Source organism: Pecten maximus, chromosome 7 (assembly GCF_902652985.1).
Source record: "Pecten maximus chromosome 7, xPecMax1.1, whole genome shotgun sequence".
NCBI classification, from domain to species: Eukaryota; Metazoa; Mollusca; class Bivalvia; order Pectinida; family Pectinidae; genus Pecten; species Pecten maximus.
In genome coordinates, this window is record NC_047021.1 from 42,635,930 (window position 1) to 42,653,183 (window position 17,254).

The 17,254-nt window shown below is 35.0% G+C and overlaps 1 protein-coding gene across 1 annotated transcript; it reads left to right on the forward strand.

The window, feature by feature from the left end:
* Nucleotides 1-8,254: 8,254 nt before the first annotated feature.
* Nucleotides 8,255-9,686, forward strand: LOC117330901 (protein BTG1-like). The gene has a single exon (XM_033889453.1). The coding sequence runs from the start codon at nucleotides 8,491-8,493 to the stop codon at nucleotides 9,013-9,015; it is 525 nt and encodes a 174-aa protein (XP_033745344.1). The 5' UTR covers nucleotides 8,255-8,490; the 3' UTR covers nucleotides 9,016-9,686.
* Nucleotides 9,687-17,254: the final 7,568 nt, after the last annotated feature.

Genomic DNA, 17,254 nt, shown 5'->3' on the forward strand with positions numbered 1-17,254 from the left:
GTATCTCGATCGAATGACCACTCGTTAATTACGTAGGTTTCCAGGGCAACACTAGGTAAATGGTACAGTATTTCAATAAGTGCCTAGATACAAGAACGTCACTGACAGACCAACAGGCCAGATCAGAAATTAATCCCCGAGGACTAGTGTCAATATCAAATGTCAACACGCGCGCAGTCTCAGTATCAAAACGTTATCGATGTTTCACATCAACCTCGGAAACAAATCAAAATACGAACATTTACCATCCAAATTACGCACCAGCAAAGTTTTTCATTTTTTCTTAGAGAATGGTTAAAAATCAGAGAGAGTGGAATGGCAATTTTCACATGATGTTAATTTTAGCATACGACCATTGATTTCATCCAGCTAAGTTGTCTTATTTGTATTTTATGGTGGTAGATTACGGCCATTTCGTGTTGTCGTGTTGTCGTCGTGTTGTCAACTTCTCGCGTTGTCGTTTTGTCGCTTTGTCGCGTTCGGAAACTGTAAACATCCACCATAGTATTTTAGCAATGCCGACTATTTCGGAAGAGACGACAGGTATTTCTTACAATGAAAAGTGAATTCTTTTGTCTACGCCATAGGGTTTGTTAAGAAACTGGAAACTGAAAAAAAATTACTATTTAAATGCTCACAATTTGCATTTTTTTCGATAATATAATCCTTTAATTGAGCATTATTGTCAAACAGTGTTGATGTATCCTGTTGATAAAACAAAGCCTTCACAATTTCCAATAGACGAGTATACAATTTACATTTGACTAGAACAGACTCTCTGATATTTCCGTAAAAAAGGTTCTTTTGCGCGTTTTATCCTATTGCTTGTTTTTTTTTTTTTTTTTTTTGGGGGGGGGGGGGGGGCCTACTAACATTTCATCCTAATGGATTCTTTCTTATTATTTATTAGATTTTTAAAATCTATCTCAAGTTTGTATTTGTCTTTTGATAATATTACTGTACCATTGGCTTGTGATTTCTAATCTACACGAACATATTGTCGACACTTTAAATTCTATAATTAACACAAAGTGCATAACTTTTTACATACTTTTGAATTCTTACATTTGTTTATATGTTATGAAATGAAAATCTAACCATAAAATCGTGTTACCAATAATTTCTGGACCTAGTGAGATTGCCAACCGGTCGGTATATATAATGTAACGCAGATTTTTTTTTTCAAAACTGTTTTTCGTTATTTCGTTCTGTCGTTGTGAAATATAAATGTGTCGAAATAATGACTTGACACCTGTCAGCCACTACGACAATATGACAGCGTTGTGCATTACGTTTCTGGCCTGGCTGTCTGTAGCGGGTGTTCGTGGCGCGTGCTGGTTATAATTAACTGTTACGTAACTGGTCAGCATATTATCGATTAGGGATACTTGACCATAGAGCATCTGGGAGTTGCAGATGGTTGAGAAGGCTATCCACGATGATGTAAATATAATCAGCACTTGCTGTATAAATAATTAAAGGCTACAGTTGATTGGTGATGGCTCATTAATACAAAATAATCCCATGAGATTATATTTGGCCTCACCAGTGACATATTTAACTACGATAAGTTGCTGAACACACTTATTGAGGATTTTATTGAAATTGAAAATTAATATTAAAATATTGTGTTATTCAATTGACATAAGGTCTAAGAAGCACTCAAATGATGTCCGATTAAACAATTTTGTTAAAATTTTATCTAGAACAAATATATTTTATCTAGAACATATATTTTATCTAGAGGACAAGTAGAAATAATAAAAATACAAAACTATGCATATTAATTCTCAGACAATTCATATGTAATTAATTATGTTTTGTTTCATTTTTTTTCCATACTAAGAAACCAAAGTTGTGTTAACACTAACTAGCGATGTTTATTTCCATACCTACCATATAGGTACGGTGGCTGATTTGTCCCATTTCGTCCTTTCGCCTCGAAAAGACGAAACAGGAAAGACGAAATAAATGCACGCAAATTAGCTACTTTAATTCTCGTCTTTTCGACTGTTCGCCCCGAAAAGACGAACATTAACAAACCTTAATTTTCGCATTTTCGCCCCGAAAAGACGCAAATTAAGCTTACTATCGTCTTTTCGGGGCGAAAAGTCGAAATTTAAGTTTTGTTAGATAGAGGAAAGGATACATGAAATCCTCGTCATTTGCTACAAGTCCTAGCCTTTTAGGGGCGACTTTTCCGCGTATTTTGCAAAAATCATATATATGTTCTTGGCAGAGTCTGGATACTCTATGGATGGTGTAGGAGATCAAAATGGGACCAACATTTCAATACTTGTATATATGTACATTTCAGCAAACAGATTTGATGAATTCGGATTTGATGAATTCGGTCCTATTTCCCCTTTGGATATCTTCTTAATATTGAAACATTACTTCCTTACTTAAATGTCTTAAAATAACATGTATTGAAAGATTTGCCCCTGTCCCTCTCTGGCGAATTCTAACATACAAAGAAAAATTGATTTCTTTATCGTTTCATTAAATTCCGTCGTCATGTCACCCCTCTAGAAAAAAAACTTGAATATTCAAAATGTTACCCACCTCCTTAAGTTTCTTGGTGATAGGAAGTACATTTCGTCCCCAACCCCTCTTGGAGAATTCTGATATATTGAAAACTATCTATTTCTTATATTTGATAAATTTCGTCCTCAATCCCTCTCGAAGAATATTACTCAAAATATTTGAAATTTCTGGATATTTTTTTTTTAATTTCGTCCCCAATCCCTCTCGAAGAATATTAAATATTCAAAACTGACTTTCTTGAATTTCCAAGCTAAACCGTGATTGACGTTTGGTCAATGATACTGGAAGATTGTGTACTCTCTTTTCCTCCAGTATTGGGCCGTCACGTTAACCCCTGGGTGGGGACGTGTTGATTACAGGAAGTGTGTTCCAGTTGGTCTGTTTGGCAGTAGGTGGTGAAGTCAAGCCAGATATAACCACGGGTGTCAGATCTAACCACGATATACTTCAGGAAATTAAAGAAAATAATTATGCAGTTTTGTTTTTATAAAGACTTGAAAATGTCAGATTTCAGGAAATCGGTATTATGTGTACCTGCATCAATTTCAATTTCATGGAAGATTTTTTGGTTTCACAAGAAATTTTGATATTTGAAATTAACCCCCTTAAATTTCGGATTATTTGTATCAAATTTCGCCCTTATATCCTCCCTCGAAGATTATGAAATATTGAAATTGACTTCCTTGAATTTCTTGTTAATTTCAATATCCGTGCTAAACCGTTTCTGACGCACTGTCATTGACACACGAAGGGTGTGGTCTCTCGTTTCCAGGATTGTGCCGTCACGTAGGTCTCGTGGGTGGGGATGTGTTATGGAACTGTATTCCAGTTGGTCTGTTTGGCAGATGGTGGCGAAGCCAAGCCAGATATATCTACAAGTGTCAGATTTAGCGACGATATACTTCAGGAAATCAAAGAAAAAACTTATGCTGTTTTGTTTTTATAAAGACTTGAAAATGTCCGATTTCAGGAAATTTTCGATCCCCTCTCCACCCCTTTCCAAAAAAAACAGCACACATGCAAATATAACTTAGCAGTCGGCGTGGAATAATCAATTGATAATCAGTAGAACAATGGCTGTATGGAAGATTCGTATGATTTTGATACACAAAAAACTCCCCATGATCGGGTCAAACCCTGTGGTCCAGAAAAATCCGGAGATAGCCCCCGGAAATCTGTATCCGACTGTCGGGAAACAATTAATGCCCATATTAGGAGAACCTATGGGTAACGTAGGTAACGTAGTGTCAACAAATTTAAGTCATTATATCTATGCGAAAACTTCATAAACGTTCCAAAGTAATAACAAAGTTGTCTAAAAACGAAAACGGAATAGTTATAAGAATTATTTTGCTGTGTCGCACTGCTGAGATGAGTTTGAATATAACTCTACACTACCACGTGTACGTACCATACACGTGCAACAAAATTAAGATTGAATGCAAGCTGAATAAATGGATGTATCTATTCAAATGACACATTAATAAAATTATGTTCCTGGTTCAAATGAAGTCTTGTTATCACCAAAAATGATTCAAACTGATATAATTTTGTTATCCGTGCTGAAACGCATTAGATCGTTATTTTTTTTTCAACAGCAGTTTTACATTATAACCACCAGCATTAAAACTATGCCGTTTATCTTTTTTAAAGATATTTCTTGTTTGATCTCATTAGTAATTTAGCTCCCTTATTTTATGGATTATTTGTATTAAAATTTCGTACCCAATCTCGAGAAAAATATCAAATATTGAAAACTGACTTCCTTGAATTTCTTGTTAATTTCAATATCCGTGCTAAACGTTTCTGACGCAATGTCATTGACACACGAAGGGTGTGTTCTCTCGTTTCCAGGATTGTACCGTCACGTAGGTCTCGTGGGTGGGGATGTGTTATGGAAGTGTATTCCAGTTGGTCTGTTTGGCAGATGGTGGCGAAGCCAAGCCAGATTATCTACAAGTGTCAGATTTAGCCGCGATATACTTCGAGAAATCAAAGAAATTAATTATGCTGTTTTGTTTTTCAGAAAATGTGTGACCTGCCTATATCCATTTCAATATCAAATAAGGTTTCTTGATTTCATCAGAAATTTAGATATTTGAAATAAAGCTACTGAAATTTCTGGATTATTTTGTATCGAATTTTGGCTCCTATCCTCCCTCGAAGAATATGAAATATTAAAACTGACTTCCTTGAATTTCTTGTAAATTTCAATATCCGTGCTAAACCGTTTCTGAGGCACTGCCATGGCCGTCACCGAGGTCTGCGTTAATGGCAGTGTATTCCAGTTGGTCTGTTTGAGAGTGGCGAAGTCAAGACGGACGATATCTACATGTTCTAAAAATTGAAAATAAATACAACAAAAACGTCCTTAAAATATACACTAAACCAGCCTCTATACTGTTTAGATTGGTGGCCTTTTTTTCTTATAAATTTCCTTCAGGTTTGTTTAAATATATATGTTCTAGGTTTATATGTTTTTAACAGCGTTTGTTTTCAATGTGTTTTGCAATTTTGGAGAAGAAGGGTTTTATACGGGTGTGTCCTGTATTAATTAACTTACAAGTTAAGATTTACCTATCACCAAAGTGTAATGCTATTTTTTCCTAGTATATACTTTCTATAAAAGTTTCTATACTTGGTTTTATATTTTGTTTGTTGGGTTTATAGCCCTGTTAACAGCCAGTGCAATTTTGAGGCAGGGTCTCTTTGTAGTAGTCGGTGACTACCTCACCGAACAACATACGGGAGGCCTGTTGCACGGGATCCAGAGCAATTAGGGTAAAATGTCTTGCCCGAGGACACAACCACGACAGGACATCAGAGTTTCAGACACTGTATATAGAAGTTTCTATAAACTATATCAATCTAATTAAAATCAGAATATAATTTTAATTAGACTGTACACTATATATACAATATATTCAAGTATATATACACACGTTTCCAGTCTCTCTAGTTTAGAAAGGACTCAATGCTAAAATATGATGGGTCACATTAATTTCTTGAGTCAAGCCGGAAAATAGAGTTTTTCCTTGACAAGTTAAGCAGCTTCTTTGCCATCATCATCAACTCCGGGTGTTTCGTTAACGATATATCTACGTTGATACCGGAACCACGTATGGATTTCGAAGACTGTATCGGAATCGACCGGTTAAATAGGACAATTTCTAATTAATTACAATAAGCCTTCGGCGAGTTAATCATCATCCGAGGGGATCGTTTTCATAACATAACGATAGTTATTGTTGTTTATATCCACTACATTTGTGTAACTGTTCCATGTTCTATGTCTGTACGTGATCGTTTGTAATTATCTGTGTCTTGGCATCAGATATACAAGTCTCTGGTCGGATTGCCTCGAAAATTCGACAATTTACTTTTCTGTACTGTCGTTATTACTACATGAACAATATGACTCTATATGAAGAAATTTCTGAAGGGATCCTTTTTTTTCTTGACTTAATTTTTTTTATCAAAATATCCTTTTTTCAAACAGGGGAACTAACTCTATCCGTCTTATTCGATCATCGTAGAGTACTATTCCCAGCACCTGAAATAGCCGAGTGTAATAACATCCACGCGCCAAAATCTACCCTTACCGCGTAAATGCTTCACACGCAGCACGTGCCATACTCGAGAATTTCATCAATAATTCAGCATGTCGTTTCAACTACACAGCTTTTGTTAACTGGACGAAAAAACACTCATCTTTGATGAGCAAAGGTAAAAAAAAAATCTGCTGTGGAATGGAGTTGAATTATCTGAGAATTCTATTGTGTCCTGTTTAATGAGTATGCTGCTTTAACCATGAGCATAAATTAAAGTGTCACACACATTAAAGTTACGCGTGCAGTAATTTCATTCCATTATCACTATCAGCTGTTTCCCGATTTGTAAACATGCGACCAAAGGCTGTATAGATGTTTTCAACCCGACAATAATGAAACCATAAGGCCTTTAGAAATTAGGGGCCGACCCCTTTGATGTCGTCTGCCGACAGGTACAAACAAACGGTACCTATAACAAGCGGTAAACGACCGCTTATCTTATCGCGGAATATTATGTCCGACAGATGGCCGATGTTTAGATGCCAAAGTTAGGCGACAAATCCCGCCAAAGGCTCACACAGCATGCTATAATCCGAGTTACTCCCTTTAGAAATATTCCGGAGCTAGACAATGAGTTTAGCTATCAAAGAGGTGTAAATTCATATATACGTCTCCGGGACTTTGTTTGGATTCCCGTGTTCTCTTTGATGTTGGATTGGGATATAAGTAATATATCCGGAGGTTTTTGGGATTTTTATCGGTCGCTGAAAACCATTTATACAAAAAAAAATTCTGCTCGAAAACACAGGGTAAATGCATTGTCTCCCTGGCGTGTAGCGAACTCATGTAGGTTTAATGGATTTTGATAAGTCAAGGAAAAATGTCATCTAGAATGTCACTACCTGTACAATTTAGTATGTATGTCATTCTGTTTATGAGCAAATAATCGCAATCATGCATCCTTTATTGTGGCATTAGTTACCCCCCCCCCCCCCCCCCCCCCCGCCAATAAAATTAATATTCAAGATTTGTATTACTCTCTGACACACTTGAGAGTCAAACAATTGTACAGCAATGTTACAATTATAACATGACAATGAGAGCAGGTCATTTGTATGGACATAATTGTTGTTGTTTCTTACTTTTCCGTATAATGAGTTGTGAAAATCTGGGAAATATGATTGTAGTAGGATATTAATTGACAATATATTTACAATACGCACAGGTAAATAACACTAAGCTTCATAAAGTATACAGAGCTTCATTGTAATTCTTTATCTCACTTGAAATAGCTTATTTGTCCTATAGACTGGTGGAAATCTGAATATACGGACATGAATATTTATTATACGTCATAAGATGACCCTATCGTAAGCGTGATTGTTTACAAGTATTTACCTAAGTTACAAAGCTCTTCCGTTGTGTATTGACGATGGCGGATTCCAATAGTATATTTTTATAAACCATACTTCATGAAGTTCTGAATCAAACACAGTCCGAGGAATCATAGTTATAGCCAGCATGAAATGTGTTAAATAAAAATGGGTAAAGTAGACTAACATTGCCGAATATTAACTGGGTATATATATATATATATATATATATAATGAAATAATAGATTTGTGAAAAGTATTATACAAAATAAAATGAACGAAAGGTAAATTAAAAACCCCATGCAAGGGAAAATATATATGAATTATCACAATTTATACATGTGTACTGAGTTATAATCATACTACAAATTTTTACCACGAAACATTTGAGTAAAGAAATCTTCTCGAGTAGAGTTTGAGTAATACTATTGTGAAATAGTCCGAAGGTTCTCAGGTACGCCTCGCTAACAACTGGCTACGTAGTTAAAATTTCACCTCGTTTCATGAGATTTCTACTCAACCCTTATTTCATTGGATCTCGTAATAATGACCGCGTCGAGTAAGTTGTAGAATATTCATTCCTATTTTATCACTCGAGCGTAAACTCGCTAGTGGCCTATTTGTTTTGACTATCAGGCTTGTAGGCCTATGACACATTTACAATGTTTACGTATCACTTCTATATTTAGACCTGCCATATATGGTTAATTACTACTTTGAGAGCTTGGCGCTGATTGGCTGAAACCTGACAAGTGATGTCACGATTGTTGACGTCAGCAAGCTAGAACTCGATAAACACTGAGGCGGACGCCATAACATCTGAGGAAAGCGAACAAAGAAGGTTGGGATTTTTTCTGGAATATAGCAGAAAACGAAGTCAAATTGTGAGTAACCAAGAACATTTCATTTCTATCATACACACTGAAAAGTATTTACGAGGAATTTTAGGCGAGAGAAGGCCAATATTCATCTCATTCGAGAACATTCTTGGACACTTACCCAGCCTATGAAAAGAAACAATGAAACGTGAAGTTAAAAGTGCTGTAGACTTTTTGTCTAACATTCTGAAATCATCAAATTTAGCAAATGACCAACAAATTGCCTCGTTTAACAGTACCCTTCAGATGTTACTCACCAACAAATTTGAAAGTCACTGGTTCCCGGATAAACCATGTAAAGGCAGTGGATTCAGATGTATTAGGATAAACCACAATATGGACCCTTTGATCAGGCAAGCGGGTGTATTTAGCGGTATGGACGAAATGCGAATGTGTTCAACACTGCCAAAGGAACTCACAATGTGGGTAGATCCTAAGGACGTGTCTTACAGAATTGGTGAAAATGGCAGCATTGGAATTTTATATGACGCAGAAAGTGAAAATGAACAGCAGCAAACTCAAGAATCCAGCCAGTCCACTCATCAACAATCTGACATGGATTCCATCAACAAAAACTTTCAATCTTGCAAGGAGCAGCTGATGAGTGTCTCTAAAGAAAACAACATCAACCAGCTCAAGCAACTGGCAGCTTTTGTGTACAGTTAAAGTGATAACGTTACAGCTGAGAAGCCGATGTCTTTCTTGGTCATTCGATCATCCTCCGTCGCCTCATCTGTAACATTTCAACGGCCATGACCTCATTTGATCACGGACTGCGATATTTGGGAACAATATTTTATTTTTTAAAAGAAAATTATTCCAGTATTAAATTTCTATGGAGAAAATGTGGTTGTAGAATATTGTAGTGCTAGTTGATACTTGTGATTTTAATGTTATTGTGATGAAAAAAGAATTTAGGAGGAAGAATCGGGAGTACCAAGGAGCAGTTATATTATTTTAAGTGTGAATGTTAGGAAATTTGGGCAAGAATTTGAATGAAATGTTGTCCTTTATTTCGAGTATAATTGTGAGATGCATGTTTGAAATCAAATCCTGCAGCCATTAGATGGAAGACGGGGGTTATATTTATATGAATGGTTCTAAGTGCACCCCTGTTGATTCAGGGTATGTCTTTCACTCATCTTCGCGTCCCATAATGATCTCCATGTTTTAATATTTGTTGTATGTAGAATATTCGTGTATGTTTAATTTGCAATGTACAGTTATGACCAAAGGGGCATTTACAAATGTTTTTGATATTTTTGCCTCTTTCAAGGTGCATAATTTCTAAGAAAAATTAAAAGCCAGAATAAAAAATTCCAATTTTAAATGTTTAATACAGATTTATAGTTATTAATTTTATGGAGATGGAGTTTGTGTTGAGTGATGAACAAGAAAAGAAATATCCTCTACGAATTTGGAAGTTACATCAAGTAAGAAATTTTCTTCGTAGGAAAATTTCAATGATTCTCAAGACTAAGATATATGTGGATCCTTTACAACCAGTACCAGTGAAATTTTATTGTGAATTTGTTTAGACCAATTGTCCAGAAATTGTGAGATTCGACGTGACCAATTTGTCACCATAATTAATTATCTTGGTCATTGGTTTAAACATAAAAATAAAAATTTCACTGTTACACACAACAGATACTGAGAAGGAATGTATTATTCATTTAAATGTTAGTCCGAACGGAGCTAATATATCGGAGGAACCAACACATTTTCATGTAAAATGTTTTGGTTCCCAGTTATGTGGGTCTGTATTTATACAGATCAATCTGGATTACAAAAAAGAAAAACAAACGACGGTACAATTATGGAAGTTTACTGAAAGCAGATGAAAAGTAAAGAACGGTAGTATTTTCTTTCTTATACAAATTATATTTACAGATTGTAAACAGGAGATTCTGTTGCTTGGGGGAAAAATCCTTTGTGTGAAATGAACAAAGAATTGCGTCTTGAAAGACCATATATTTCTGCAGCAATGATTTAGAAAAATATTGACACACAAAAAAAAAATCTTTTAAAAGTTTGTGCTTATCATGTCTGCACATGTACTCTGGACAATCTAGCCTTTATTTTGGTATTTTGTGGAACGTACATGTCCTGTCAGGCAGGCAGTCAAGATGGCCGACATTATTTCTGAAATGTCGGCCATTTTGGTTACTCATTGTTAGCAGAGGAGCTACGCACATATGGATAAAATGGTTAATAAAATACCAACGTGGTATTGTATATTTCACACCATGATAATATAACATAATTTTTACCATGTTTCAATATCATAGTAAAAGTACATTGTATGTAATTGAAGTGCATTTATATCAACAACGACCGCATATTGCCTTTGATTCACCATGACTGCCATTCATTTCGACTTTAATCACTTTGTGTTAAAAAAATCATCATACATTCATATTTACATGTAAACTGAATTACCATATGTGATTAAAGAAAAAATATTAACATTAATTTTAAAGTCTGAATGCTGAATGTGAGAATATAGAGACATCTTATAGTGTTATACTAGCAATATTCACAATTCCCCAAAATGACTTTCAAAAAATATTTCGGACTTCTCACGAACGAGATTTGACAAAGAATTTCATTTACTAATTTAGCCATACAGACATAATATGAGAGAATTTTCATCTTGAAGAGGGATATCTTACAAAATTATTCTATAAAACATTTACTGCTAGGTTTATTATGCACTCATAATCGGAACTTTTCAAACCCCCAAAAACTTGAAAATCTTGAATTATGGTCCTACAATCAGGTACATACAGTCAGACGTTTTGAAGTTATCCTACTGAACGAATACATTAATCTTTGAAAATCACAAACAATTTAGTTTTAAATATACAAGTTATTAAAAAGTGTACTGTTCTGAAAGTCGAAGGAAGTTCATCTCACAGTTACTTGTCATCATTAACATATATATAACCAGGATCATCAAACATCAATGATGCTTCATATTTGCTTGGTATATGTCAACATTCTAATAACCTGTGGTCATCAATATCCAAACTGGTCATCCCAAGATGTCATGCCTAACTGTGGTCAAGAGTCATCCTTTTGATTTGGTGGTCATCCTCTGAGGTTCCAATCCAGGCTGTGATCATATTTCATCTCCTAGCTATGATGGTATTGATGTAGCTACAACGAGAACTTGAAGTCGTAGGTTGGTCATCCCTACAATTCTGGTCATGATCATCACTGTTTTGTTGCAATTCTAGCTTTGATCATCGCCAGTAGCAGTGTATGAAAGTGTATATATGAAAATTCCTTGGGCAATAATTGGTCTACAGAAAATTGAAATCCCATAGCCCAATTTGAAGTCATTTTTCCATAGACTTTGTAAACACATATTGTTGAAGTAGCATAACATGTCAAACTTGTCATAGCCAATCAGGCCAACACTTAGAAATTTTACATAGACCGACCAGGTTTTCTATAGCATCGGACCACCTTTACTTTGAACACTAGTAGGTCAAATTTAAACCATCATATCCATTATCATCACTTGTATGTCATCGTGATTACCAGTAGTAGGTCACCATCTTAACTGTGATCATCTCGAATGTGTCGCCATTTTTGCTGTGATCATCGCAAATATGTCACCATCCTTGCTGTGATCATCTCAAATATGTCGTCATCCTTTGATGTGATCACAAGTTTATCACCATCTTTTCTGTGATCATCTCAAATATGTCGTCATCCTTGCTGTGATCATCTCAAATATGTCGCCATCTTTGATGTGATTGATCATCACAAGTATATCGTCATCCTTGCTGTGATCATCACAAGTGTGTCGCCATTCTTGCTGTGATCATTTCAAATATGTCGCCATCCTTTGATGTGATCACAAGTATATCACCATCAGATGATCTTTGCTGTGATCATCTCAAATATGTCGTCATCCTTGCTGTGATCATCTCAAATATGTCGTCATCCTTGCTGTGATCATCTCAAATATGTCACCATCCTTGCTGTGATCATCTGATGTATGGCGCCATCTTTGATGTGATCATCTCAAATATGTCGTCATCCTTGCTGTGATCATCTCAAATATGTCACCATCCTTTCTGTGATCATCTGATGTATGTGGCCATCTTTGATGTGATCATCTCAAATATGTCGCCATCCTTGCTGTGATCATCTCGAATATGTCACCATCCTTGCTGTGATCATCTGATGTATGCCACCATCTTTGATGTGATCATCTCAAATATGTCACCATCCTTGCTGTGATCATCTCAAATATGTCGTCATCCTTGCTGTGATCATCTCAAATGTGTCGCCATCCTTGCTGTGATCATTATTATTAGGTCACCATCCTTAGTCACCATCCTACCTGTGATCATTGGAGTAGGTCGCCATCCAAGCTGTTGTCACCGTCCTGACCTAGCTGTTGTTGCCATCCTAGCTGGGAGCATCATTTGCCAGTCAAAATTCTGATCATAAGATCTTCGCTAAAAATGTCCATCCATCACCATTCGAGCTGTGGTCATCATCTCCTCCATCCTTAAAGGTAGTTCTGAAGGTCATCCAGGAATTTGTTGGAGACATGCTCACTATCCTAGACATACTCATCATTCAAGAATCCATGGTCACCATTATCATTTAATTCTTCACTGAAATTCCAGTTAATTGGAATGTACCTGACAGGTAAGGATGCTGTGTAACCAGGGTTTTCAATTCACCATTTACATTGATCAACTCTTTGAGACAAATATTATGAAGGGTGAAGAAATTGTCCAAATGAAATTTATCTTTTTAAACTTTTTTGAAGAATCAAAAGCATACCTTGAAGGGCGTCGGAAATCTTGAGTCTTATTTCATCCTTACAAACAATGATATCTATATTGTTGATTCTACAATAACTATTTGTAATTTTTAGTGAATAGTTGATTTTTTTTGCTACTTATCTTTCGATGATTATCTTGTATATGTTTTTGCTGATGTTTATATATTTTGTATCAGATAACCATTTCACTTCTCTGGTTTCGAGCCCCAGCTGCATGCCATAGCCAGAACAGTTGGCTACTAGATTAGATCTGGTGTGTAGCGAAACATAAAAAAAACCCCTAATACTCTAGAATGATTGGGAGGGAAAATCAAATATTGACTGCCAGTACTTGTTGTAAGCATCTATTTGGTTCTTTTTCACTAAAAGAGTCATCAATACTTTCCACTTTACTTTATAGGGACCATTTTTCTTACATTGACAAATTCTTAAATATTCTGGACTAATTTATAAATCGTATATGTACATTCAGTTTGTAAATAGGATATTGGCAGGTATTTTTGTCAAAGGTTTGCCCTTATTATTTGCCACAGATTAATTTTTGTGTGTTATATATATATATATATATATATGAAGGAGAAATAACTTGAATGTGAATCCTCTCCGAGTGAAGCCCAATACAATGGCACGCAAGATTTAGCTCAATATATGTCTTCAGATTTTTTTTTTTTAATGTGATATTTGGGGTAAAAAACACTCCCTTCCCCACTAATAACCCCAAGATCCCTGTGGTTTCGATGTACGATTTAACTGAATCACGCACGACCCAAACTTCCAGGTGTATTTAAGTTAAAGGCTTGGCTAGGATCCAGGTATGATATATTTACAAACCTTAGGGGGTAAAGTGTAGTGTTCGCTCAAACGAATTAAAACTGACGAGTTTACGCGGTATCTGGCCTAGGTCTGGCTTGTACAATACACACTAGCTTTGTTCGGGGTGATCTGGGTGTATAATCGTATAGGAAGCGAATACACACACATGAAACTGTAGAACGGGCAAGTCAACTGTAGACCTCTGTTTTCTGGCAACGAGCAGTCTTGTGTACTTATGAACCGAGACAGTTAACCGATTTACACACACAAATATCCGACTCCTTGTCCAACAACGTCCAAAAAGACGTAGAAGTTGTAGATCTACTCCAGAACTTTTACTCGTAAAGGATATTTGTATTTCTAAAATGAAAATAAAAATAAAATAACCAAGTCAATCATCTATTTCAATAATACTCAATTTCATGAAATTATCAGGTATAGAAAGATCTATATTTGATCAACTGATTTATCACAAAAACGTATGTATTTGACGAATAGACCTATTTACCAGCATCATAAATTACGCGGGAAGAAAATCGAACTCTTCAAATATTAGAGGTAACTTTTCAACGCGCGTGCTTTGAGCAGGTTGTCCCGAAACCTAGTTTATGTTCAGAAAAAAAAAGAAGAAACAAGACATTAGATAAAGGTAAATAATTTGTATTTCGATGCTATTCAGAGTCATCTCAATCTGGTCCATAATGCATGCGGCTACGGTTTATATAAAAGGGGATGAGCTAGGACTAGGAGTCCCAAAAATGGCCAACTGTCATTTTTATAGGAATTTATATTGTTTAAAACGTTTGCACTAAGAAAAATAAAAATGGAGTAAGAAAAGTAGATAACTTGTTTTCCAAAACCTCACATTTCTTCCAACCAAACTCTCTGAGAGGCACTTGCCCATGTCCTCTACTTCAGTACTGTACTGAGCAGTAAATATCTGTAAAATCAAACAGACTACGTAGATATATGCTCTCGTTATTGAAGAATTTAAAGTAAAATTTACATTGGTACATCTGTCTTTTAACAAGCCCATAATACCTGCTTGTGTATTGACTATTGTCAGACAAAGCTATCAGTTTTGATAAAGATTGTCATACCTATAGATTTTTATGCACCTATGGACTTCATGACGTGTATTAAAAAATCTTTATCTAATACACAATTCAAACAAAGAAATATAACTAGACAATTGTGGCCATTAAGTTAACACTTAAAAACCCTATCCTTGCAAGCTGTATACAAAGCAGAGAGGGATTATAATACTAGGCTTGGACTATTGTGTATATTTGATATTGTGAAATCGATGTGTCACTTAATTATTCACTGTTTAAAAAAAAAATCAAAAAATGAAACATTAATTAAGAAAAACAAAAAAGTAATTTTTCAATTTCTCAATTCAATTTTATTCCAGAAGTTTTATAGCTTCAGATAATTGTATACAGACACTCACAAGAGAGGCTTGTTATTACGAACAGGAATAAAGAGATTGAAATGTTTAGGGTGGGTTGTTGGGGGAGATTGAAGATAAAGCTGTGTTTAGTCCAAATACGTTTATTTATTCATTGTTGGTAGTAAATCAAACTGTCCCAAGTCTTCCAGTTCAAAACAACAACATGCTCAATTCTCATTTGTATACCAAAGACCTATGTCATTATACATTATAATCTCAGCTGTTGCCAACCAGTGTATTTACATTTGTAGCATATTGAAACTCCTAGTTACAATAAATCTAAACCCATACAATTATTTAACATAATATCCTTTTCAGACCAAAACCAGTTTAAAATCTCAAAGTATAGACAAAAACATACGGTATATGTTTTAGAAGGCAGACTTGCCTATTGGTAATGGTGGTGAATATATATATATGTACTTATATTTGAAACATGTATCTGAGATTTCAAGCAAACAAGATTGAAGTTCAGTGTTTGTATATGTGTGATTATGATAATTATGTATAATTTTCTCAGCTAGATCCACCCAGAGCGATTTTGTGGTAATTTACTCGTTCAGAATAAAGCATTTATCATAATGATAGTTACTGGATAAAAATTGTATGAGTAAATCATTATTCCTTTTGAAGTTCACAATAACAGAATGACGTTACAAAAGCTATTCACAGTATTGAAAAATTAATTTGAGCGAACTATGTCCTGTTAATGTTCTTGGCATGTGTATATATTTCTGATCAATAACACCATTGTTGTTCATACAAAGTGGGTAGATACATTGTAGTACTCATTTGTATAAAAGCTTTGAGTGTGGTTTGTAAAATCTGCCAAGCATTGGATCTATTTCAACATCGTGTCTATCCGGTTGTGACGTAAATAAGAAAGTAGGTCACACGTAGGTGGAATAAAGTGGAAGGAAAATCGACCTTTGTGTATTGTTTGGGAAATCCTTACGTCACAGCAAACCAGCATACACTTTTCTATTTTTACACAGCTGTTACAGACAGATTTCCTTCAACCCACGTACAGTATATACAAGTACGTAAACAAAATATTCTATTGATCAGGAACAAAACAACATCATCAACAAATATGCCTGAATTCAGAATTTTCTCTGAATGTTCCAATGTTACTGAAAACACAGTTCAATATAAAATGTGTAAATTAAGTGTTGGAAAAACTGCTATTTTTGCCAAATGTTTCTCATAGTTAAAACTTAAAAGATTTATAATTTTCCCAAACTGAGGGACAAAAACAATCAATATCCTCCCAAATTTCTCAACAATATGATTATATTTTCCCAGTTTGAGCTCCATCTCAGGTAGTTGGTCGATCGTGGATTGGTAAATCCCTAATTCATACAAAATGTTTGGTATTAATTCAGCTCTCCAGGAGAAAAAATTTCCATTTATAGTATAATAATATAATTATTTACTCTATCACATTTTAAGGTGATTCTATCTTCTCCTATACTATGATGTTAGTCACAGCTTGTGTGGTTATTCTAAGTAGGTGTGTGTTATTTAAGTTCTAACCTTTCTAGAGGATACATTTTAGGATTGAGAAATTTTTTATAATTCATCATAATACTGCGTATATATATTTATGTGACCTTATTGTTATTTAATCTGACAGCTTTGGTTTCATCAATAAAAAAATTCTATTTCTGTGAAGGGAAAAGGAGGGGGAGAGAAATACTGCTTTTAAACAAATCACAGATTTTTTTTTTATTATTCATTCCCAATTGAATTGGCCCTATTTTTTCATATTTGACCTAAATATGTATATTCCAAATCAGAAATTTACACAACCAAAACTATCAAGG